The sequence below is a fragment of the Varroa destructor genome, unplaced genomic scaffold, assembly GCF_002443255.2.
Source record: "Varroa destructor unplaced genomic scaffold, Vdes_3.0 BEIS01000005.1, whole genome shotgun sequence".
NCBI classification, from domain to species: domain Eukaryota; kingdom Metazoa; phylum Arthropoda; class Arachnida; order Mesostigmata; family Varroidae; genus Varroa; species Varroa destructor.
In genome coordinates, this window is record NW_019211458.1 from 22396482 (window position 1) to 22423784 (window position 27303).

General features: G+C 41.2%; 1 protein-coding gene across 6 annotated transcripts; it reads left to right on the forward strand.

Moving 5' to 3' along the window:
• Positions 1–3: 3 nt before the first annotated feature.
• Sap-r (prosaposin) lies at positions 4–27303 on the forward strand. Of its 6 annotated transcripts, none has more exons than XM_086990958.1 (24): positions 4–200; positions 4906–5024; positions 5267–5692; positions 6834–6896; positions 7123–7179; positions 7395–7613; positions 8883–8942; positions 9125–9245; positions 12050–12186; positions 12477–12663; positions 13054–13145; positions 13408–13938; positions 15955–16149; positions 16476–17045; positions 17364–17574; positions 19841–20077; positions 21680–21783; positions 22092–22358; positions 23300–23973; positions 24315–24518; positions 24812–24986; positions 25222–25278; positions 25786–25868; positions 26115–27303. In XM_086990958.1, exons 1-23 carry the CDS (start codon positions 155–157, stop codon positions 25864–25866), a joined length of 4833 nt encoding a protein of 1610 aa, XP_086847084.1. In that variant the 5' UTR covers positions 4–154; the 3' UTR covers positions 25867–25868; positions 26115–27303. The 6 variants fall into 6 exon arrangements, with proteins under 6 accessions (XP_086847084.1, XP_022664906.1, XP_022664909.1 ...); XM_022809171.2 differs by having other exon boundaries at positions 6–200; positions 21677–21783; XM_022809174.2 differs by lacking the exon at positions 13408–13938 and having other exon boundaries at positions 8–200; positions 21677–21783.

The following is a 27303-nucleotide window of genomic DNA, read 5'->3' on the forward strand; positions in this document are numbered from 1 at the left end:
GTCCCCGGCAGCATTCGTGGATAGCGTCCCTAGCTACGAGCGTCGACAGTTTTCGAGAGTGACGTGTACCTCCACCGCCTCTATCAGCCGGTGCGACTCGACACGCTAAGTATAAAAGCGTCCGTTCGGCACCAAACTCCTCAGTGCGGAAAAGATGCATCTAGTTACCACGGTTACCCTGCTATGCGTCGCGCTCACGGGTAAGTAACGACTGTTTGTATTTCGGCACATTGGCAACAATTGCACCTCTAACGACGGACAGAGATCCTACGTTCGTTACGCTAGTTCACTAATAGATCTTCACATAGATGCTCGGAAAGGTTCTGCGTCCGTTCAGAGTAAAATGTGGTTAAAGAGTCAAAGCTGTACGCATTGTTCATATGATGATCGTGACGACTGGAAGCGATTCGTGTGGAAGCGTACGCAGCTAAGCGTAAAGAGCCGTGAGCTCAGCTGGCTACGAACCATCATCACATAAATCAATAGCTGTATCTCTTCTTTGCGTTTCTTCCAGTTGTTTTCTTATAGGTGCCAATATACTTTGCGCGTTTCACTAATAGGTAACATTTACGATCCGTTTGGGCTGATCCAGCAACCGCAATAGATCTCCACGATACACCTTCTCGTTTTAAGGGGACGCACCAAGTTCCGATGACCTATTGTGCACTACGGCAGTAAGCGTGCTGGCTATTGCTGTCATTGACTAATCCAAGCCAGCACTAATGCTAACAGTAGTCAGTTTGTTTTTCTGGAATATACCCTCCCGGCTCCTGGAAGGCTGCGGCGTATGATAGCTGATCAATATGCGCTTCACTGGAGACAGGTCTTATTGCGATTTATTTTTACCAGCCACGCTGGAACAATGAACCCTGCTGCGGCCCTTCTAGAGGAACCCGTCTTGTACAACACTTACATAAAGCTATATCAACAAAAAGTCTCGTTGCTTTACTCACTTGTTTACCGTCGTGTTTAAAAGATATGCATGTCGGTTACTATGTACTCGTAAGCCTCTCTAGTATCAATTACACAGTTACATTCTTTATACTTGGGTTCAAAGTATATAGGCGCCAAGCGGATTTTTTGGCCCAACAATGATAAGATAAAAGCTACCGCAAGATAAGCATAACTTCACCCGACAACAAGCAGGAATTTGGTGTTCTACCCATCTTTCGTTTGGAAAACGTTTTTGGAATTTTGAATTAAGAAAGATATTAATAATTCTAAAGTAATATAAACTAATAGGTAACATTTACAATCTGTTTGGGCTGATCCAGCAAGCGTAACAGATCTCCACGATACACCTTCTCTTTTTAAGGGGATTGAAACCTAGGCCTTTTGTGTATAACCTTCACTGCCTATCACAGTCTACCTAAATATCTAATGGTTAATTCATATCGGTCTGACGATGCAAGTGATAGCATCGTGATTACGTTAGCATTTATGCTGAATGAGAGTGACTCGACTCACTGATATTAATTGTCAGCGCGATCTTTCGCAGTAGACAAACGAAACAAACTCTCGTGGTAAACTGTGTAGTAACTGTATTGAATTGGGATAAGATTTACGTTGTTCGGTTACGAATGTCAATAGAAACAAGCACCCCCATTAAGGAAATCTCGCAGCAAAACCCACCTATTCGCCCTTAGTTGACAAATAGAAATTTAGAGCTTTCCCTAATTACGTGCAAAAAAAGAGCACGCAGAGCTCAATTTCAAGTGAGATTCTGGAAGCTCGGAAGGACCAAACGATTGCTTGTGTGTATTGCTTCTTTATCTACCTACTAAAGTCGGGGATATGTGGTAGTCTAGTTTCGATAGCGGGTGAAAGAACTTCTTGTTTATTACTGGTAGCCAGCCGTCTAAAGCATGCTTAACGGCCTAAGGAACGGACCTATGAACCTTCTATGCTTTTTGGGCGAGCAATTGTGTGAGAGATAATCTTTTTTGTAGCTTTTCACTGAATCAAAATTAACATTATTAAGAAAGTCCTGCAAGATCCGGGATTTTATTTTTTTTTTATACCCTCTTGATTTTTGTGGACTCGATCGTTTTGATTTGGGACAACGAATCTAGGCTGAGTAGCGGTGGAAATGTGCCCCTTGACAGCGCCAGCGATGTTAGTGATGAGAGCTAATATACCGCTGTCTGGAATCGAAAATAGATTTCCAATAAATAGTCTGTAGTTTGCTAGTAAATTTCAATCAAAGACGTCAATTACGGCAGCTTATAATACGGTAAATTAGTCACTCTTCTCCTTTAATTTCCGTTACCAGGTGACGTTATCTAGTCATCAGTCTAGCTAGTAAAATGTTTATTGCAAACATAAGATCTTCCTAAATCAGTTACCAAAAACGGTTACACTTATAACGAAAGCCTTTTGGCTCATGTGAATTCGTATAGGTTCACAGAGAAGTGCATTAATGGTGCGGTTACGACCCATGATCGACATTGATAGAAAGTTGAAGGATCGACCATTTTATTGGTGAAGTTATAGTTTTATCACTGTCCTAGTTATTATTTGCTAAGTGTCTTAGAACGTTGAGACGCCGACACAATTTTCGAGAAATACACTGTTTACGCTATCGTCTGTAGCCTTTGATTGATTTCATTTGCGTATTCCATAGTCCAGCCACAGACGCGTAGGCAGTTTAAATTAGGCTTATCCTACCGTTCGACAGAGACCTATATTGACGATGTGTTATTACCTCGAAGTTACTGATGTGCAGCCGCGAAAAGATTATTTGCGCGTATATGTTTTTCTTCTTTGGCGGCAACTGTTTTCGTTGAGTATCCTACGTGTTACGCCGCCGTCAAAGCCGACGCGGTTTTACGCTACGACGCAGTCATAGACCAACTCAATCGAATAGCTTTGGAAAGAAACTGGCAAAGTCTGATTGTTGTCTAAACACGCCTCGCTTTATTCAGATCAATACGATTATTGCTTTCATTAGTGACCGGTGTTTTGATATACTGCCAGCTGACAAACTGAATCCGGTTCTGAACGTCGGTGTCCTATTTTCAGCTTGTTAAAGACAATTTATGGTTGGCCCAAGATAATTGTCCCAGCTAGATCTTTGCCTTTAAGATGTGTGCTGTATATGGGACCACGGTCGTCGTACGCAAACCCGTGCAAAACATTACTGTGCTTTTTTACTAAGCTCTTCCCATTTCAGCGAAAGATCGCCTACAATATTATTAGCTACCTCAACTGATTTACTTATAATGATGAGAATTAGCATACTTAGCTAAGCTGATCTTTTTGTTTGTTTGTTTGTTTGTCCAGTTCTGAAAGCACTTTTTTGGTTTGTCAGGTTTCATAGTGTCGTCCCACCATTTATCAGCATTCGTGTGTTCTTGTGCCATACTCATAATAACAATATAGATAAAAAAGCAAGGGAATCTTTTTGCGAGACAAATAGAAATGCGTAAATCGAGAAATCGTGGATAGTGTCCTGCTTTTCAATCAGTGTAGCTAAGCAGTCCGTATCAAGTCGATCCTACCCTTTGCTACATTTTGCTCTTCTGTAACTCGCGTTGCAATGAGGAATGTGCCGCTTAACGCTCAGTACCAGACACGAACAGTGGGGAGCTTTACTGGTCGCGTATTTGACAGTGGCATGCGACCTCGGTTGTGTTTGCCATTCTTCCGGCACGAACTATATAAGTAGTACTAGTCATACTTCCGTAAGTGGCGTCCACGATTCTCTAGTACGTGCTGTCTGCCATTTTTTCCCGCCATGTCGAAGCCGATGTCGGCATTGTGTTTGCATCCATTTGCATTTCGAATTTCAAACTCTAGGGAACGTACGGATAATTTTTGGCCCTTTATGAGGAATAATCATTCTACTTGGTCATGTCATGTAGAAGTTACGTATCGTTCGTGACGGGGCTCGAAGCAATGATCAAGTGATTATGTATGACGGTCAAGCAGCGAACTTGAAATAGCTGAATTTTTTCAAATATATACGCAACAATTGATCATATCGACACTGACACACTGACTGAGCTTGAAACGATGAGTTCAAGCAAAAAGGTCGGTAATGTGGCGCCATTTAAAATTGCCACTAAAGAGGCTGTTTCAGCTGGCCGATACGAAACGTCTCGACGTACCTACTTAGTCATCACTTGTGTGACATCACTTGCGTGATAATCATTCGATCAATGGGAGACAAACAATATGGCGACAATCGTCGATGTAGTTTCTGTTCAACAATCCGCTGCCTTAGACGAATAGACCGTTCGTTTGCAGAAACGATCTCCCATTTCACCTATTATAATTCGAATGTTATATCGCCGTTGAAAGCTTGCCGTGGCGCGCTCTGCTGGGCGCACTACGGAAGGTTTTGACATAGGATACGCACAATATGGCCAAAAAATTATGTTATGACAAGACCATGGCCGGACCATTAAATAATAATACGGTATGAGATAATGATGAAAATAGTCTTACACAAGGAGCGTAATTCTTTATACGGTTACATATCCATAGCGAGAATTGTGAGGGGTTGCTTATCCTCTGCTTTATTTAATGCTGCGGTGTTGCTCTTCACGAGCAGATTTACTGCCCATTGCAAGCGCGCGAGGCATCTCGGCTGCCCATCGGCGATATGCTATTTTTAGAGTTTAGACTTTCTATCCACTTAAGCGATGATTCGATTCTTCTATATATAAACACGATATCTATTGCATCCACATATACTTTATATGAATACAAAACGAACATTCAAAAGATCACAAAACGTCTTTCTTACTTTGTCTAATCGACCATCATTATGCGTGTAGTACTTGGATATTTGTGTTCCCGTTTTTCCGATCATAACTTTCGTTTACATTTTTAGCTCACCGTAACTAATTATCATTGTGTATCGTGAGTGACAAGCGTTACTGCGGTCCGTTTTGTTTGCAGCCAGAGCTGATGGTTCCGCCGTGCAGTCTCCCGCCATAGACGCGTCGGATTCCCTATGCCGGTCCCTCGACACCGCGTGCGCCAACTTATGGATCTCGATTCAATGTAAAGTGACTAAGGTCAGTATAATAAATCTATTTAGTGACACAACAAACAAAAACGAAGAAAATGCAAAAGCTCACATTACTAGGGATTTCATAGCAGAGTATGAAGCTAAACTGATATGGTATATTTGTGATTTCGAGATCACAGTGTAATGAATACGTCCACTTACGCCAACAAGCCAAGGTAAAAAGACGTAAATTAACGAATGACTTTTTGCGATGTTTGCGGTACGCTATTCACGTGTGACGCGTCATAGAGCTGTGTTCCACGTTGGGAACTAACCGATTCCTCGGCCGTTGGAAATGACACTGAACTCTGCGCATTGTGCAAGAAAATGGTTAAGCAAGCTAGACATCAACTTCTCACCAACGAGACTCAGTCTGAAATAAGGCAGGTTGTCGATGGATCTTGTGACATCTTTCTGCCCGTCACGCCTCTGAATACCCTGTGCAAAAAGCTGATGAATTTGTTTGTAGATGAGCTTAATGACGTGCTTGTATCCAGGATGAATCCCACCCAAGTATGTAGCATTTGCGGTCTTTGTTGGGCGTCGACCAAAAAAGCCGGGCTATTCGATCGTGTTAGCTACGTAACGCTTTCCAAGGAACATGAGGAGGCCAAGTGCAACGCTTGCAAAAACACCATCAGACGAGCCGTGTCCTTCGCTGAATTAATTCCTCAGGTATGATACTTACTGGAACGGATCGCAGTATACATATGTAGTACTTACGAGAAAGAAATGTTTTGATAGGTAGTATATACAAACGGGTATTGTGCTATTCGCTCGTATGGTAATGTCTGCACTGCGATATGGAAACCACCGCCAGGGTTTGCCTTTGGGATGGAGAACTTTGGTAAACGGCCTGCAAAGACGTTTCACACATTTTTAGAGCGTTTTTAATGACAGCTTACCACTTTCCACGTTGTTGAGGCCGGTCTGTCACTTTGCATCAAAGTAAGACAGACGGAAGCCTATTTTTAGTTCGTGAACAGATCCCACAGCTTTTCAATCCTCTTCTTCGTTATTAACCAATAGGGTTCAAGCAACCGCTACGATAACAGCAGCAACAACAATAACGATGACAAGAACGGCGCGCACCACGGGATGCCTCTTAGAACGTGTCTGTAGGCAGACATCGCGCTTTAACTAGAGCAACTTTACGTCAGATAATTCTCTATCAGAGTCCATATTCTTTTCTCGTGATAATTGTAGACATCATCGAAATTCACAGAAAAATCTGCTGTGTACGACATCGAGACCGCGCAAAGCTTCGATCTCCCTGATGCCGTTTATATAAAAATGCAATAAATAGTAAACAGTAGATTTTCATAGGAGAATACGTACAATGGATCGTTTAAATAGATTTTTGTTTCTACAGGAATCGGTTGCTTCTTTTTGACTTTTCGGATTATTTCAAAGCTTATGTACGCACCCTGTTGCCTGTGTTCATAGTCGACTCTCAGCTGTTATTTCTGCGATATATCTCCGTGCCACTGTTTAAAGTTTCTTCACTGCAGGTAGCCCTAAATAGGCCTATTAAACTACCAAAGGTTGCTATCCGTCGTAGGCAGACATTTTTACCTGTACGTGCCGGATGAAGGTAAGAGTGCAGCTTATGTTTTAAAAAGGGGCTTTGCTACGCTTCTATGAGCCCGTAACATTCGTAAATTTCTATAGTGCAATGCAAATACTACTATCCGACACATGAAGCCGTAACAGGTTACGCTCTAATAAGGGTATGCATTAAATGTGTTTTGTCGAAACCGGGGTAACAGCGAACGAAGATAGCTAATATTAAAATGTAATTCTTCTATTCTGGCAGGATAAGGTCGTTGATGGCTTCATGAAGATTTGCGAAGTCGAATCTGGAAACAGAAAGCAACAGGTATCCAAGCGACTAAAACGATCCCGATTTAAACGAATGAAAAATACTGACGTTTTGTCGAACCGCCATTTTACTGACATGAAATTTTCTAGCGAATAGGCGTCCAAGTACGTTGGATTGCGGTTGCCGTAACGTAGCTAGCAACCTATCACCTAGGTTCACCTTTTTCGCTCAAAAACTACTAAACGAGAAACAATCTGAATAACACGTTTCTGACCGTTTTCAGTGCGAACAGTTTGCGCAGATTTATGTTGACAAATTATTCGAAGCCGTCAAGAAGGATGTGAGTAACATCGACCTAAAGTTGTCCTCTCGCACCTCTAAAATCAGTTATTTACAAAATATACCAGTGTAGTCATGGTAGCTTTTTGCTAGATGTAGATTCGAGGCAACCCTTGCCGTGAGAAAAATGACTTTAGACCGTGTACTCAGAACTGATCATCGCACCAGAAGCAATATTTCCTAGTGGATAAAAACGTATTGGTTTCTCTGCTAAAGACTCCGGAACGTTCATGTCAAGCCCTCGAGCAATGCCCGGGAGATATGTTGCCGACGTCGAACTTTGTCAACCTTAGACCGTACGGAGATGTTCAATGCGAGTTTTGTGAAGCAATGCTGCATCAGCTAATTGTTCAGTTTAATAATACTACTACCAAGCTGCAAGTTAAAGCTGTCCTTGAAGGCATCTGCAGGGACATCGGTTCCTTGGCCAAGGAGGTAAGAAGCGTTCGCTGATCAACGATAATGGATAATCATATTAGCGACTATCTGTATCTTGGTTTACGAATAGGTCATCATTCAAGCCGTTCAGTGCCGTTCCGTGAAACAAAGCTGCTGAAATGACTACAAAAACGATAGCTGTTTAAACGCCAAGCGAATATTACTACCAGTATTATCCAATGCTATTAGAACGAAATAGGAGTACAATGTTGATATATACGTAGACGAGAGGTTTTACGTATCCGGCAATTTGCTTACGCGCAGTGTGTTACGTGTTTGTTTCGCCAGCGTGTAGGGCCTCTCAGACACACTCATATCATTAATGGGGTGTCTGTTTCTAGTTGAAAGCTGCCTAAAAATACTGCTGCAGCAACAGCATCAAGCGGAGAGTATTTCGGAATCGCTTAAGCATTGAAACGGTCATACTTGGGTTTTGAAGTAGATAAAAATACGTTCTAATAATCACACATATGTCTAATTAAAATCGCGTCATGTGACTGCTACGTATTGAGCTTTAAGTATAAATTGGCTGTTTAAGTGTAAATTTGGCTCGCTCTGAGTGATCATAACCGAGTTTTCGTTCCTGTAACGTTCCCTAATCTAATAATCATAGCAGAAGGCTATATGACGAAAACTTTTTGTATACGCTTTGTCTGCAGTAAACGTTTATTCCGAGAGTTAGATATCGTCACGTAAATTCTGTCCTATGTCTCCTTTACTCGCCAGCCTGGTCGGCCCTCCAAATGGCCCGTTTTGATGCCGCGAGCATCCAAGTTGCAGGTTGGCTTTTAAAAAGACGAAGAAATTTCTGCAAACTAAAAAACTGAGGGATGTTCAGGACATGGTTCGTTATCGTCTTTATGTACTTGTCAAATATTGCTAGGCCGTTATCGTAATGGGGCACCCAGATGGCGTTCTGCGCCGCTAAATACTGTCACGAACCGTCCAAGTGGGGTGATGTGATAGGCTTAAAGGGAGGCTGGGCTAGAATATCGTTAACGAGAACCTGCGCCTTGAGTGCAGTTAAGGATCTCGCATCGATAGAGCGGTGGCCGGGAGGCACTAACGGCCATTTGCGGTATGCTTCTGCTTTCAACATCTAGCTATAACTCGCTGGATTGTAATTATCTGAAAAAGATCAAAAATTCTGGTGGCAAGGACGTCGAGGCCACCGAGGGAGGCGGGCTCATCGGGCACATTGTGGCATTACGACTAATGTACATCGTATCAGATCGCATATGATAACCCACCTTCATTTGTTTGCAGTGTTTAGATCAAGTGACGAAGAACTTCGACGTAGCTTACGATGGACTGCTCAATTTTCTGGTAAATTAGTTTGCGTTCTATTTGTATTGTTTTAGTTATATTTACTAAGTGTTAGGTATGTCTACGAAGTTATTAAGTGAATAGTAGCGAACGAAATACATTCGTTTGCTATGAAAATTGAATTTTCTAGCAGAACAATGAATGCAGAATAAGGAACTAAAATGATTGCATTTCTTTCTCAGAATTCTCCTGTGGTTTGCAGGCTTCTAGGTCTGTGTTCGGCTTCCGCGAAGTTCGAGGTCACTGCAACGACCGATTCACTGCCGATGGCTCGACTAACTTCTGCGATAAGCCGACAAAACAGTACGTGACATGCGAGAGCCATTATACTCTATTAGCGGTTTGGCTGCACTTACGGAGACGGCAAACAATATCGAGGACAACTTTTTACTAAAATTATTATCCGCTTTTAGTTTTTATTTAAATTTCTCGTTATTTCCCCTTTTAACACCCCGCCATTATCAGCTGAGTTACAGACTTGATAACGACGTCTAATCCTTTACCTGCCATTTCATTCGAATGGAACAGCTTTCAACTGATGCTGCAGTACGGATACCCCCTAAGAGCCTAATATGAAGCATTTAAGGGCCCGTTCTTGGCTTAAACTAATATTTATGCTAGGCAATGCTGTTACTATAAAGCTTCCATCGAGGAGTCTTGTGTCTCTTGATAAACTTACCTCTCTCTGCATTCCCTGTTCATCTAATATGCATTATTGGAGACTAATACCGCGCCACTTGATTTGACCCTGTTTTTGTCGTCTTCATTTCAAACTGGTCCAGCCGGCAGATCCACTTCTTCTGCTAAGCAGCATCCATTAGTGTTCTGTTATTTGATCGAAGTTGCATGGAATACGCATTGGTATATGATATCAGTGACACCCAGATGCATTTACAGAGATGAGCATAGAGGGTGCCGCATGCAGCGCCTGCACGTATATTGCGAACGCCACCTTCCCGGGTGACACCGTGGCACTGGGCAAACTTATCCTTTAATTTTTTGTTTCGCAAGCTGTCTATTACATCTTCACCGTATCTAATAGCAATATAACAGAGAACAGGTCTGTGTAACTGCACGTTAGCATCGTATGTGAATACAGAACACCCAATAAATCCCACATTCGAAACACTGCGTGAAAACTTACATGCATGGCATAATGTTAAAGGGCTTTTTGGAGATTCTGTTGTACGATTTAAGCTTTGTTGCACCCGCGAATAGAGAAAATGGCACGCATTTTGTTGACAGAAATCTGCCGGTATGTTCCGTCGACTGCGTCTGCCCGAACTCAATTCTACTGTACCCTACTACTACTACTACTACTACTACCGTAAAAAAAAAACGCAAGGGATACGTAAGGAAACGACGTGGACACGAATTAACCATAACTATGCACATATTTTACTCTTATTTCGAGGACGTCACGACGTGAAGAGACTGAGCTCGAACAAAGCTTGAGAGATTAATTGATCTAGCTTTAAGATGATGCGTGCCACATTCTCTTCGGAACCGTGGCAAATCAGTTTGCTTGCGTAACTTGCGCTGTGTTCATCGATTTCCTTAGATAACTCGTCTACAAAAGCACTTCGATTGAAGTGTCTGATGTACTTGACGACGTAGCACACTCCCGTTCCTGTATTCAAACTTCAACGAAGTACCGTGTCGACACGAAATGTCCATAAATAGAAGTTCGATCACATGGCTTATATAGGTCGCATAGAGAGCACAGCAATAACCGGATAAACAGATCAAACTGAAGTAAGCGTGCAGTCGAAAGCAGAATTAGAAATTCAAATCTAGAATTCTGCGTTTGTCGGCTTTCATCGAACCTAAATAAGTAGAATACTTGCAAAGAAAGAAATCACTTCATTTAAAGAAAGAAACAAGAGGGGCATAAAAAAAAAACTTGATCCAATTTTCGAATAAGATTACTGATTATTTTTAGTTTTGAAAAAAAATTAACACAGAGCTCATTTAATAATTCAGGTCAAGGTGAAAGCCTTCGCTGAAGACCTGTGTGTATTTCTTCCGTTTGGCCAATTCACATGCATGGATTTTTGTTGCGACTATCTTCCCCTTACTGATTCATGATCATGAGCCCAAGTTGGACTCCGAATGGATCTGCGGAACGCGCCTTTTCTGGTGCAACAACAGACCCCCTACTCCTCGTCCGGATATGGGTTGCATGATATTATGATACGATCGGTTGTATGCTTTAAACATTACGAAAACCATGTTAACTAGACAACACCTCTCTTGAAAGATTTTCATGCATTGTGTTGTGCAAAAAAGAAGCTGTCAATTGTTCCTGTTTTAAAGCAGCTCTCTGTTCCTGTCAACACCATAGATGTCAAAGAGCTCGAATGTCAAGTTTGTCGTTTCCTGCTACGAGACATCCGAGCGCTTCTTCCTGAGAACAAAACCGTGGGATTTGTAGAGTATGCTATGGAAGGGGTGCGCGGACTGATAGTGAATTTGCAGTTGCGCCGAAAATGCTTCAACCTTATTGATATGTACGTACTCCGAGACGTAAAAGCCATCATTGAGGAGGCCAACGTTAATGAACTACGTAGCCAGGATCAGCTGCGGCTCCCGCAAACTCACTTAATCGATGCGTTGCAACGCTTGGAAGCAGCAAGCCTCCAGGAACCATCTCAGAACTGTACTGTATGTATGACAGCTATGGAATGGGTGTTCCTGTTCGCCAACGGACGAAGACACAGAGTAAGCATCAATAACACCTCGAAATGATTTGACTGTTCAGCATAAAGGCCTTTTTTAGCAAGGCTTGTTGATCTTGATCCTGTCGTGGTTGGCGACAATAACCAGCGAATGAAGGCGATATCGAACGGTCCAATAGGTCCAAACGGCACCGTTAAAAAAATAGTCGGTAATTTAGTACATCTTTGTTTAGGTTGTAATTAAATTCGCTCTCGATGAAGTATGCAACAAGTATCCGCAAATTCTCGTTCCGTGCAAGCGTTTCAAGGATACGTACGCTCCACAAATTTTGGACCTTATCGAACATCACAACGTGACAACAGCTGGTGGGGTGTGTAAGCTTCTCGAGATTTGCCCCAATGCTACAAGCGTGTTTTTAAACTTCACAGATAATCGCAAACCCATTAAAATCAGTCTGAATGACGTCGTTAGTCGGGACCAAGACCCGTCCCTGAACAGCGTCTGCACTACATGCGAGCTCGTTGTTTCGTGGGTAGCAACTATGCTGAACGCAACGACAACTGAGGTGCGTACGAGTGTCGCGGTTAAACAACGATTGCGATTCCAACAACAAAATAGAGAAGATCGATGATTTTTGTAAGGTGTTCTTTAAAAAATTCCTCGATCGTCTTCATATGGCGTCTTTCTGCACTAGATCCGTTTTTGAGTCACGAAGCGCGCCTTCAGAATTGCACAGAAATCTATGATTTAAAGAACTATTCAGTGCGCTTTGCCCTGAGCATGAGCTACTCAGACAATTCGTTGAATTAGCGATTCTCTAAGTTGTATTGACTTGTCGATTAATGTGCTCTTCAGAATGATATCATCGCTTTGATTAATGAAGTGTGCGACTCTTCATGGTTTCCTGATAACCAGCGCAACGAGTGCCGGAACATGGTTGCGGCCTACGGAAGCTTAATTATGCATTTACTCGTTAACGCGATGGACCCCCATAAAGTCTGTACGGAGATCAAGTTCTGTACAGAGCTTACCCAGAATCGTGGTATGTTTGGTCTCTTCCGCGATGAGATAAGAAATAAACAACAAATTGATATTGACGCTGCCGGTGAGCTGGTGCGAATGACAGAGATGGCTTCTACTAATGCATTTCAGTGTTAGATAAATACTTACGGCAGACAAGCTTTGGTAGTATCCTTCAGTGACCTTGCGTTGCGTCGTTTTTGTCTATTTCTTTTTACCTTTTCGCATCTATCGTTGTTTGGGCGTAACCGTTCTTTTTACTATACATCCTTTGTTTTCAAAGTACTAACTGCATTTTTCGGTATTAACCCAATCATTTTTTGCCTGTTTGAACATCTGGAGCGTTCACTAACAGCACAAATGGGCATACCTAATACTATCGCCAATGTAAATCGTTAATACGTTTTTGCAGTAATGCGCACAGCAGAGAAACCTGCTGAGATCGGACATGAAATCTGTGAAATGTGTCAACTTGTCGCCAGGTACCTTGTCCGGGCTCTGAACGTAAGTGATTATACGAACGAAATTATAATTCATCTTGTCACTTCTCGCTGATCGGGCTCGCCACCCTGTGTGACCAATCTAAAGTGTTTATAAAGTACGTAGTGATAAGGAAATCTTTATGTGAGCCAGCTATTGTATCAGTTATTTACATCTGTGCCATTAATGATAATGTCACCGCAAGAGCGGATAAGATGGGTGTTGTTGATGTGTTAAAGTACGCTGCTTACGGAAAGCCTTGATGCGTATCGAATTCCTCTACTAGAACGACGATGCGAAGGACAATATTGAAGCAGTCTTGCAACAGATATGTTTGCTTGTTCCCGCGGACCCTGCTAAGTGCCAAGAGTTTGTTGACGAGCACATCGAAGCTCTCTACAAAAAACTCCGAAAAGACGTGACGGTTGACCACATCTGCAAGGGTTTGCACGTATGCGACCAACCGAGACAAACAACATTCGCAAAGACCAGAAACTGTGTCAGAGTTGCAGGTCAGGGTTGCATCCTGTGCGCTGGCATTTCCGAATGGGTTCTCGCTAAGATCAGGAGTATGAAGTCCAAAACCGAGATTCTTGCGGGCTATGAAAGGCTGTGCTCGATTCTTCCTGGGAAGGACCGCGCGGAGTGTCAGAACGTCGTCGATACTTACGGAGAAATAATCTATAACCTGATCAGACAAAACGTTACCTCCGAGCAAGTCTGCAAATCGCTGCTTTGCTGCGTAGCCCGTCAACCACAGGACAAACATTGTGAGCTCTGCAAACTAGCCGCGACATGGATTATCGATGAGGTTAAGGTGTGCACATTTGATGATGTGAAGGGGTTGAAACGCAGCTTTTTCAAAAATTATATAAACATATTAACATACGTGTTCGACTAATACTGCTTATGGTAAAGAAGAAATGGCCGACTAGAAAAAAATAAGAAACAATAGAACAAAATAGACTTGGTATTGCAATGTTTCTCTGCCAGTGACATCGGATGATGTCGCAGTGCTTAACAAAGCCCGCACAGAACCTCCCATCGGCACTAACAATGCAATCATCTTATTTAACCAACTACGCTGAGCAGAACCTGACGAAATCTGCCGGTACTTAAGCTTGTGTAGTTCCACAGAAGCCAAATATGTGTCCTCTGCGCCCCCGCAGCTTCGTGGTCTGTGGACGAGCTGATGCTATGTCCTTCAGTCTGTCCTTGCCTAAAGAGCTTTAAGGCCTATTTATAATATAATATAGTATAATAATAGTAATGCAATCCAATAGTTTCGTTTACGAAGAATCGCTAATCTATTACGTTCAAGAAAATATGCTCTTCGTTCCTGCATCTCGGCAGCATAAAGGTGCGATCTATCATACTGTTCTCAACAATATTAAGGTGTACCGATGAATATTTATGCTTTTCTGTGATCCGAAACGCTCTGATCTATCGCTTCTTGAACAGCTGCCTATTTTCTAATATCGATAAAATATCGACGTAAAGACCACGTGACGTTTTCATTTCTCTAGTGACATGTTTATGCTGCAGCCGGGCACACAAATCATTTGCAATAATAACACGTACAAGCTTTTCCTATAAAATCAAACGCATCATCTAAATGTGCTGCTAGACAGCTTAAAATCGTATGCGTGTCGGCGTAACACACCCTCTGATTCGGGTCTTGTAGAGCACAGATGATTTAGGCTACTATTCGAGACGTTTAGACTGTTCGATGTGACCCCAAGTTCAGATATCGAAAATCATATTTAATTTATATTTTATATCTTTGATTACCTAATTTTATCTAATCTCGTTGACCGAGTACCCGGTCTCATATTAACAAAAATGAGCAAGAAATATACCAACTTTGACCGATTTATCCTAACATTTCATCAAGGTATGTACATATATGTACTGTAAAACCTGGATTATTAAGATTGCCTGACAATATAATGTGAGAAGGTTGAACTATTAGCGAGTGAGAAACTGCTGTCATCTTACCTATTTTTTGTAATGCATTGCGCAATAAAACCGAAGCCACCATGAGGCACAAGAACGTTATCGTGGCCTATGAGGAAGTAGGCTAGTCCTCGGCCACATCTGCTTACACACAGAAGGTCTATATGGCTTAGTGCCACATACAGACTTGACGCCGACGTCCCAAAACTAGCGGCCGCAACGACCGGGTCTATTGCACAGCAGTCGCTATCTGCCTCGTAGATGAATTCAGGTTACACTGAAATGTTCTGTTTGTTAGTTTGCGTATATAAATGCTCATTGATATCACAAAATACGAAAGTCCTTCTGTTTAGAACGAGCAGTCCCATAGGAAAGTTAGAATGCGTAATTTATGAAAAAAGATTATGTTTTTTGCGAAACCGGCTTATCCTCTAGATCCACTAATAGAAACAGATTTGTTCACGTCTCGACACGTTTTCGAAAGAAAATACAATTTAATAACAGGTGATTTTTAACTCAATACGTCACTGATGATTTGTTGGTCACGGTAAATAGTAATCCGGATCAGTAAAGCCTATGGCGCCAACCTATCTGTGCTCGACAAGTCATGAATGATAGTCATAGAGTAACAGGTTTTAGTTAACGCTTGCAGCTTAGTTAACTTAAGAATAATATCTCCGCTGACCACACATTGGAAAATTTTTTAAGGTATTATAAATGTGTTAGCTTTGCTCACTGAATGCTAACCGACTTCTCGATGGTGTCAGGGCTTGCATATAGCATATTTCTCCAAGTTATTTGAAGTTAACGATTATAAAAAATTATGTTATCTAACAAGTCTATCTAACAAAATCTTCAAAAACGTTATTATTCGTAGAACAACAAGACGGAAGTTACCATCGTCCAGGCCCTAACGGAAGCCTGTTCTGCCATCTCGAATAATAGGACCAAAAGTGCGAAATGCGTCATTATGTCCAGTCGCACGCTAGTCCATCTGATCCAACAAGATCTGCCAGCTAGTGAGATCTGTTCTACGCTCGATATCTGCGAATCTCGATCTACTGCCGCGAAGGTTGAATGTCCTTTGTTGTTGTTTTGATTATTAACAGCAGAAAATTTCCTCAATGCTACGCATTTAGTTCTATGTGGGTCCCTTCAGCTGACGTCAGCCGTTTGCCTGCGTTGTTACGCGCAAAGTGCACCGAGACTTACGTCATATAATAGTTACTATTTGATGAAATATGTCAGGAACGAAAAGGATAATCATATGGACAAGTATATATTGTTGGAAGGAGTTAAATTCGATTTAATCGCAGTATATGCTACGCAAAAGAACTTGGTCTGCAAATGACTATCATTAATAATGGGAGAACGTTTCATTCGTTTTTGCGTCAACAGCGCCAGTTAACTGATGACAACGACTGCGACGTCTGTGAAGTGGTCGCTGATTGGCTGGTCAAACAGTCGCTTATCAACACAACCGAGGCCTTTATTATTAAGGCGTTGGAACAAGTCTGCAAAGTTGTCCCTGTAGACAAGAAAGCTTGCCAGAACATCGTCGACACTTACAGTTTCCTGATTTTCCAGCTGCTCCGTGAAAAGGTGACACCGGTTCAAATCTGTTACGTTATTGGACTTTGCAATCAACCTCGTCAAACGCTCACCGTTGCGCCAAAACAACTGGTCTTCAAACCTTCATGCATGCACTGTGACATTATCCTCAATAGACTCATCAACGAAATCGCAATTAACAAGTTGGAAATCTGCCATGAGCTTTTACCTCAGCGTTTACAGTGCCAGAATTTCATTGACGCGTACCGAGACATGATCTTCCAGCTTTTAAAGCAAGATACTACCTACTCGGAGACCTGCTGGTTAGTCGGTCTTTGTGAAGAGGCGCGACCTCCCGTACGCATCGACCACTCTCTCTATACAAGCGTCATCACCATGGTCCTGGCTCAGATTGAGGTGATAGTGAAGCTAACCGCTTAAATATACTAATGAAAGTTTTCGACACGATGTGTTTTATTGCAGTCAATGTGAAGTCATTTAATGAAGATCCTACCGGATAACTTCGATAGAGAACATCAACTTGTAATGACATATGAATAGAAATATTGCAAAATGAAATGAGTGTGTGAAGTGTGCCTTATACTTAATTAATATCGGCATATACTACAAGTGTCTGCTATAAGCTAGCTTCCGATGATTCTAAATAATAGCTAAATGGCCTCCTATTATCCGTCTTAACCTTCGCCCTCTACTCTATTTGTTCCGCTCGTTTAGAACAACAAGACTGAGCAAGCCATTCTCGCAGCCATGAAGAACGTCTGCAGTTCTTTTAGTACTGACAGTGCTGGTCAGTGTCGCTATTTTATTTCTACGTACGGAGACCAGCTCCTGAAACATATTGGCCAGGACCTGGACTTGCAGGAAGCGCACAAAACGATCACACCTCGCTTGACCTCGTCCTTGATGGGGCGGCCCCTCGATAACAGTGCGTGATTGATGCGTCAAGGAGAATAGTCTCCTTACACCTCTGCGTGATCAGTCAATCAACCAATACGTAGCTATAATGACAAAAAACGTTTCTTTTTACCTAACAACAAATGTGTCCACATCTATCACTGCCCATCGGCTAGTCGATGAACGCAGGCGGAAGTGCTCATTATCGCGGCGACAATAGCAACTATAAGTTGAAAACGTGTGGCGTCCCGTCTACGTTAATTAAGCATGACGTTTTGCGGTTTTCAGCATAACTTAGTCGTGCCTATTCGTATTTTTGTGTTCATAATAATGTTTGCCAATATATATGATCATAGTTTCATGTGTAGTAACCGACACCTGATAAACTTGCATGTCTTTTAGTAACTTTAAGTAGAATGCATAGATACTGCGTGCGAATAATCGTTGGTTGATGCTAGAATGCTTGTGGGCTGCATTTCTATTGGGAATATAGGACTGAATCTGGTTCGAGTGTAGCACGAACGTTGAAAAATAATTATTTTTCCCTGAAACTCGTCGTTATCGTAAATAACTTGAATGTGTTTCCGTGTATGCTTCGGATGTTGCATAGAAATTCTCGTGGTCTTCGGCCTTCGAAGGCCGTGAAATGGTAGATGAGCTATTTCGATGTTGCTCATGCGTATTTCGACTCGTGTTTTGGACACGACGATTCGCAGGCCCGTCAAAACGTCGTTCTATTTTTCATCTTATAGTATATGCCATTAGTCATTCCAATATATGCTGTTGCCTTTCCAACGATCGTTCGCAGTTCGGCAGTCTAGGTTGATTGAACGTCTTGCCCAGATTAGCCAAGACTTGCGTGCTTTATTAGGATTGCAATTTTAAATGGTGATGCAACGTACGATGTACACATTAAGAAAGATCCAGTTAACTCTTGACCTTATTTAAGGCTAATCCAGTAAATCACAACCTATAAATGTATGTGAGCTTTGGTTCCGGCGATGTCATTGGATTTACATACATTGCTATACCACACAAGCTTCGAACAACTCTTATATGCAGCACTGACCGGTGAAAAGTATTTTTAATCTCTTGTGATTTCAGTTGAAACTTATCATAGATATCACCCAAACCTACGACGTAAAGTACTAGGTGATGTATTTTTCAAAACCAGGCTTATGACAATGGCTTCACGCCGCTGTGCGTCACCGTCAATGAATGATGAGCATTTGGACTCATTAGAAAATGTAAAATAGAGGAAATGGCGTTAGTTTGTCCTTGTCCCTACTGATATATACAGTCATCTATTCGAGCTATTCCCTCATTTAATATAAATTATTTTCAACTACTCACGGTTCAACCGTCCTATTGGGTTAAGGAGCTTAACTTTGGAGATCCCGCTGGCATTTTATGAATTTGAATTTGCTTGGAAATAATCAACAGTTCTATAGCCATTTATTCATAAGGCCGTTTACACTGTTTTCAAATATAATCTGAGTCTGTTGTCGTCCTGAGACCCTGGGAGAGATTGTCTCTAGTACAGTGTGATTCACTAAAACCAAATACTTTGCATAGAATAGACTAGTTTGTTATTACCTGTAACGCTGTACCTGCAATAGTGTCTTTCTTTTTTTGCTGCCAGCAAAGAGTAGTCTTCAAGTGTCACTTGAATTTAGGCTAATTATGAGCAGAACGACAAAATGATCTCCTAGCGAAGCATAGAAGTACGTATGAGATATTTTCGTGAGCGTGCAATGATAAGGTGTTTATTCACTGAAACACTGGTGGTCTGGGTTCGAAACCGCGCATAAACACTTTGTTCGTATTACGATCAAGTCATCTGAGGAGACGCCTAACGGCAGTAGCGGACGTACAATTTACACCGTTTATTTATACATGGAAGTAATGATTTGACTGGCAGCTTCTTCTCCATGATATGTCAGCGTGATACGGATATCTGCTAGGTGCATCAGCTGGCTCGGCTGTTATGCATGTCGTTAATTTTCACCCCATAGGACTTCGACGTATTTCCACGATCAGTGTACCTTTTGTTGTCTTCGGGGGGCTTTAGACCGAATTAAAAAAATCTTGACTTGAAAAAAAAGACTACTTGTTGCACGCTACAATAGGCAAACATTTCCCATAGAAATATTAACTTTTAGACATAAACGTAACGAGTACCTTGATTTTAGAAATTTTTCGTATGGCATAGAAATAACGTGCTTAACTTACAGGTTTTATTTTAAAGATTTATAACTATAATATATAGAATGGCCATTTTAAAAACGTAATTGCAGGCCAAAAATGCTCAATGTGCCAAATTATGGTCAACATCATCGAATTTGGATTGAGAAATAATAACAGTCAACATGAGATCGAAATCTTCCTTAACAAGGTCTGTTCCGCTTTGTCAACTGATGAGCAAGCTACGTGTCGTACTATGATCGATGTTTACACCAGCTACATCATCCAGATGATCGAGAACTTAATTAGCTCGAAGGAAATCTGTCAAGCACTGACATTTTGCCCCAGACGTGAGTACCTCTCCACCCTTTTTCTCTACCTTAAAATATTATCGCTTATCGTACAATTAAGCTTTCAAAGCTATCACGTATATTCTTTTACAGGACTTAGATAGCTCCACTTAGGTTACTTTTGTGATAATTGTTACCCTTTATTGTTATTATTATTATTATTATTATTGTTGTATAGAATCGAGCTGAAGAATTTAATTAATAGCTACACTTGATTAGCACAGGTCTTCCTTAATTCGTCATCCATAGACACGGACAACTTTGATTTATGATGACCCTATAAAAAAATCCTACACTTTTTCCATGGATACGGCGGGCTATAACAAAGTTTTTATCTAACGCACAACGAATGATAAGCGTATATATACTACTGTTATAGTAAATATAAGTCACGTAATAGATGTGAGTTGTGCACGTCTATCGATATTGGCGGTTTATGGGAAATGCAAATGGGCCCTTTTGCCCAAGCCGCTGAACGAGAATCACGCGGCGTAAATCAATGTAAATGTGATCCTACGAGCGTAATGTAAACGTACATAATATTATATAAAATTTGTACGTTTCTACCGCTTGCTGAGTTGCTCACCAAACAACGGAACGTGTTATACTGCCTACCGTAGGAGTAGTTCTGAGCTGGTATTGGGGAAGAGCGAACGGGTCAAGTAAGTCCTGTTTCCAAGAGAGCCAAGGGAACGGACGGGTTCGGTAGCGCCGAGAAGCGACTCCTTCCTCGTTTGCCGATTCGCATGGCTCCAACCGAAATGGAGCTCCGTGTATTTGGTCACAGGTGTTCAGTGCATAGCTGGCTTGCGTGGCGGTCACGTACTCAATCGGCGGCAATGTTGTCTGCATTCAAGTGGGCCGTTTGCATATCGATACGTGCCCATGTAAGCCCGTATAAGGAAGTGAAGGCATATTCGTTCCTATGTATTACATGACAAGCAGGACAACTTCTAGGGAGCGTTGCTGCTAGCTAGTGTTTACATTAGTAATGGCCATATAGATTAGCACGGTGTTCGGTGTTGATAAGCGGCTGCGTTAACAGAACGCGATGGGACAACTCATCCTGATAAAGATGATAACGACTGTGATACTCGTCAGGATGCCGTTACTGATAGAGTTTTTGGCTTACTTGTTGAAGTGTGATTTCGATTAGCGAACTATTATGGTGAAAAGGGATAAAATTGTAACTATTTGTTTGCTGTTTTCTGTTTGCTTTGGTAACATATTCAGAACCGACTGCTTAAGCTTCTTATTTTTTCAGGTTGTTACGATCTCAAAATTGTCTCAATTTGAGTGTCATTGCCGAAATCACGACCAGTTATTCGAGGCAGATTATCTATAAGTTTACGTAATTTGCCACATCACTGTTTTACCAATGCGAAGGGAGGACAACAAGTCGAGTGGACAGTCAGTAACTATATATTAAGTCAAGTTGCGGGCTTAACTTTGACACTAGGCTTACCACCGCAGATCAGCTTGATTGTTTTTCTCACAAGCTTGCATCGTTAAACATTTCCATATCACCATCAGGCTTTACATTTAACTAGAAAAGCTAACAAATCTTAATCTGGCCGATTTTCGTGTGAATCAATTTAGAAGCTATCAACATCAAATGCGAAATCTGTATATTCATCTTAAACCTTGTCGAGGACCAGCTCGGAAACAATCAAACTGAATCTGAGATACTTGAGGTGCTGGACAAGGTAATTTTCCAAATTGCGCATCCCATAAAGGACATATATTTATTCGATTTATATAATTGGCGGGCGTCAAGTGAAAGGACGCTTACGTAGATCGCGACGATCATTTATCATCGTGCGATAGGTCTTCTCTCATCTAGCAGTAATAATAACAGTAATATGGAGCTGTATTATATTTAGACAAATTGCGTTTACATCTAAATATTGTCCTTTAACTTCACTAGGTGTGTATTTTTCACTAGGTTTACGTATAAAATAATGTACCTGTGATATTTACGTACAGACCGATATGAAATTGACTTGTTTTGCAGTCCTGCGACCTTTTGTCACCCCAGAACGTTTCGGAATGCAGATTCATCGTCAAACAGTTTGTCGATATGACCATCACTCTTCTAGTACAAAATGCACCACCTCGCAAAATCTGTGAGGAGGTCCGTCAGTGCCCTAAAGCTCTTCAACCGGTGAAGAACATCGCCAGTATTTCGGCAGCTCCTCTTCAGCGGCCAGACGAGAAGTGTTCATTCTGCAAGTGGCTCATTACCTGGGTAGACGACAAACTCAAAGAAAATCATACAGAAGTACGTTTCACGTTTATTTCATTAGCGGTGTTGTACCTAAGCGAAGAGTTTCAGCGTCACCTAAATATTATATGCGCACCTTGTACTAAATAAATAGACGCATTAACACATATAGACATGGTGGTGTCGGGGAAAAGTGTTCGTACGAGTTCTTTTTGAACAAAACGACAAACCTGTTATGGTAAACGACGGCATGTTGTTTTTCGAAATTGAGTAAAGGTTTATTGTCTAATATTATCGCGCTGTACGAACCCCCTACGAAAATTGAGAATTTTGGCGATTCACGTTATTGCTAGTTTTTATGCGGCTTGCGAAACTTCAATGAGGCAAACCGGAAAATTCTGAATAGGTTTTAGACTAAGATAGCTTGAAAATGTGTCAAAATTGTTCGAAAACAATTTTTGATAGAAAAAATTAATTTTTAACTTATCACCTACCAATTGGATCGTTCAGATAAGTTTCAATTCACATTATCCTTTCCTGATTTTTTAACGTTTTTGTATCGTTTTGGTGTTGTAAATGTTTAGTTTGCTGTCGTGCAAAACGTAATTTCGCTTAATTTTATTGTATACATCGAATTTAAGCGACATTTACATTTAACTAGAAAAGCTAACAAATCTTAATCTGGCCGATTATCGTGTGAATCAATTTAGAAGCTAATGCGAAATCTGTATATTCATCTTTCAAGTTTATTTACACCTATTGCGTACTGCTAGCTGTACGGTTGAAGGAATATTTTGAAGACTGATCAGTGAGTGGTTTAGGTTCCAGTTGAAGCTGTCATCGCGGTGGATCATAGTTATATTAGTGGGAGAGACATTTTTAGCACATGCGCTTGTGGGATTTTTTTTTAAATATCTAGTTTTGCTTAACTATAGAGAAGACTTCGCAATCATTCAAATATTATTCCTTTGACTTGTGTCATCGGACGCACACTGCAGGCCATAATCAAGGAGGAGTTGGACAAAGCTTGTGATCTGCTAAATGATTCGACCGAATGCAAAGAAATGGCTAATAGCTACGTTGATATGATCGTGAAAATGCTCGTACAATACGTTGACCCCGAACATATCTGTGAAACGCTTGGAAAATGCCCCAAGAAGGCCGTCCTGTCGAGCAGGGTTGAACCACCATGCCAGCTTTGCAAGTACTACGTTCACGAGCTCCGCGACAGACTCAATAGCAGTAATGCCGAAGCCGAAATAAAGAGTGGTCTTGATCAGATCTGCGCAGCTCTGTCTGTGGATGGGAAGGAATGCACAGATCTTGTCGACAGGTACACTCACCTGTTAATTAGAGTGATTCTGGAGAACACTGATCTCGAAGTCGTCTGTCGAACTCTTAAGGTTTGTCCGACAAAAATCACGATACGACCAACAGCTACGAACTGCGATTACTGCCAAAAAATTGTGAACTTCATTTCAATGGAGGTCAAGAACGAGGATAATGACGAGAAGATTATAGAAGTAATCGAAAAAGTTTGCGACTATGTTCCAATCCAATACCAAGAAGATTGCCACCGAATGGTGGAAATTGACGGTATGGTAATCTTCCGAATGATCGCTGAATCGGTGGATCCTGACATCATCTGTGCCGCTATCAAACTTTGTTCAACGTAAGTTCGTTCGATTAATAGGCAGCAATGTAAGGCGCGTTCATAGAAAAAAGGAAAAAGAATCTAAATTGTTTGAACAGAAATCTCTTTCGTTCAGTGCCGAATATTATGCACTTTTTTCCACCTAACTAAAAAACAGCCGAGAAATTAATTTTTGAAAAATATGATAGGGAATCGAAGCGAAGAGCACTTTTGTTATCGCGGACATAACAAGCACAAGAAAACGGTGTAATTACCTTTAAAAAACGAGTCTAGGTTAAAGCTGGGTTTTGCGGTCAACTCGTACGATAAGTTTGCTCACATTTAATTTTATACAATTTAACTACCTGCTGCTATTTTAGCAATGGGCCCGATCTTGTCTGCACATTATGCGAGTACTCTCTACACTATATTCAAGAGAAGCTCTACGATAATGCGACTCAGGCGGAGATTCGATCAGAACTTGACAAAATGTGCGCGAAGTTGAAGAACCCGGGAATGGCCAGCGACTGCAAAGAGTTCATCGACGTCTACGGAAGCGCGCTCGAGGTGATCATCGCTCAAAAGTCAGTACATATCAGCAGTACTTCGAAAAAGTTGTAATTGGCAGAAGTTCATAGCGGAATTTAAGATCGTTAGATTGACTTACGGTCCTGGTCTCGCAAATACGTTTGAACAGATTTGAGAGTTCAATAAGTTTCATAGGCATTAAACAGGACAAGTTAAATTTTTACAACTTATGTAAGATACATGCGGCGCTGCTATATGAAAACATCACAGATTTTCTGTTATTTACAATGTAGGTAAATGAGCCTAACGTTTTGAGTAACTCACCCCGTCTTCTCTTAAACTTTGTTAGACTTGATCCTTCTATCATATGTCCCACGATTCATGCTTGCCCGAGCTCGCGTGGCATTCGGACCGGTCGCCGACCCTCAACAGCCCGCTGCCACGACTGTATGTCCCTTACGAACGCAAATCCACTCGGTTACCAGTCGATTTGCGTTGACATGAAGAGCCTATCCCTACACAAGGTTATTAGTAATTTCATATCCGTACATATTTCTCTCCATACATACAAGGTTCTATTAATGTCGAAGAACGAAATCTGACCAGCTGGGTGTCTCTTTGGTCTGCCGAAGCGTGTCGGCCTTCTCAAGAGTGGACTCTAAATGATGAACCCAAATTTTATGTTCATTGAAAATTAGATTGCATGGAAAATAACCCCACATATTGTTTACGCGAACGCATTGTGTTGTTGGCTTTCAGTGCGAAAACGCAGCTATGGCTGGGGAAATTGGCGGCAGCAACCTCACAATTTGCAAGGTGAGTTGGTGCACTATAAAAAGAATTAATTTGTTTCTTAGCATTACTTTTTTTGCTAAAAATTTCTTCATCTTTTAAAAGACATCATATAATGACGGAAAGAATGATGTCTGTCATATACCGAAATGTGTTACTGTTCAGTAGGAATGGACAAAGATATTATGCGTCACGACTAATTATAATTATATATTTTTATTAAAGTGTCCTACACGTTTTTTGAGTTGATCGGGCTCGACTACATTTTAGGTGGAGAACAAACAATCAGTTAATGGTCTTTGCTCTGTTTTTAGCTAGCTTCTTCGAGTAATGTACTTGTTAAAGCAATGATAAATTATTCATGTATCCTAAAACACTTTTGAGTAATTTACAGAGTTAAAAACTGAATCGCGAATGTAGAATATAACGATAGTAAAAACAAATTAAGCTATAAAATGTTTATGTAAATGATTTTTTGTACGTATACTGTTGTTTCCAATGCTTCTAACAAACGCGTGTCTATATTTTCAGCTAATTAAGGCATGCTATGCCGAACAGGCAGACAAAGGCTCTTTCACGTGTACCTCTAGAGGTTGCAAATACACCGCCTAAAGGTAACTTACCATGCTGTGCTTCGTTTGAAAAGTTCGCTACTAAGATGTCAAATCGTCGACCACTGCAATTTTTTTACGCGATTCAATGAATTAGTTACTTGCTCTTAGAACAAAATGGGACCTCCTTCTAATAGCTTTAGTTCATAATAAATGATTCCCACCTCTCATGAAATGAGCTTTCTGCCTTCCACGCCCGTAAACTAAGAGCTTGGCTTTGACATTGCACGTACATTGACGTTATTTCAGATCCTTTGACCGCTCCTTCAAGGTGTTACCCTGGATACTTATATTTCGCTACGTATTACTCCTAATGATTCATTTTAATAACTTGAGAACAATGCTTATTAAATACGGTAGTGCACCTTCATTTGTTTATGATACCTAACTCTGAACCGATACTCTGGGAGGCAATCCTCCTGCGTGCGTTTTTTCTTACGTACAGCTTCAAACGACCCGCACATTTCAAAAATGCTTGTAGAATTTATCATGATCGAATCGGGACTGCTATACATTGGAGGCGGGAAAGACCTCGCCGTTTGGTCGTTTTTAAGAGCTGGCTTAATTGGGGTGTTCGATATAGCTTTCAATGAGACCATGATTACAAAAGCAACACGGAGGTGAGCTGACAGCAGGTTTGATTGTAAAGCCAGCTACCCTTTTGGTACCCTTGAAATTCCTCTAAAAACCGGGAGACGAAGAAGGATTTCGTCTGAAGCGACCCGAGAAATCCGTTTTGTTCGAAATTCTGCTCACATCGCTAGGACTGGGGAAGCCTTTCGTCGTAGCGCTGGGAAGGACATGCCTGCTTTCACTCTCATTCTACTTTCCGTGCGTCATTTCAAAAGCGTCGTTTTACTCTCTGTTCAGATTGTGATGATCAGGTGTCAGATGAATGTCTCTCTAATCTAAATGAATAACCATTAAAAATCAACTATCAATAAACTGCACCTGTAAATTTAATCCAGTACCAACTTTATTATACGAGTAGAAACGCTTGAGATGCGTCGTCTATATGCGTAGGTAATAATGACAGTAATTCACAGATCGGTGATGAACCATGTCGGGCAATTCGTCCACCGATTGCCAGACCCCATGCAGCATTTGAAATGGTTCAGCTAGTCATAAATCGAGGCGTGATGAAGATACTTTGACGAGGATAACTACAAGAAAATAAATTTTGAGTTATCTCAACTCTGTAGAGCTGTCTAGGTCGGAATTGCCGTAACAATAACATATGGCATATGCTCAGACTGCGTATGGCTCTCAATATACAGCCAATAGATAAGTGCCTATTTGATGAGCTGCTGAAAAATATTACTCTAATTCGTAGACGAGTTTGAAGGACATATCAAGCATGCCAAATAATATTAAGTCGAATATGCTACCGCGCTTGTTTTATGTAAAAGACAATAAATAAATTTCGAGAGTGTGCCGA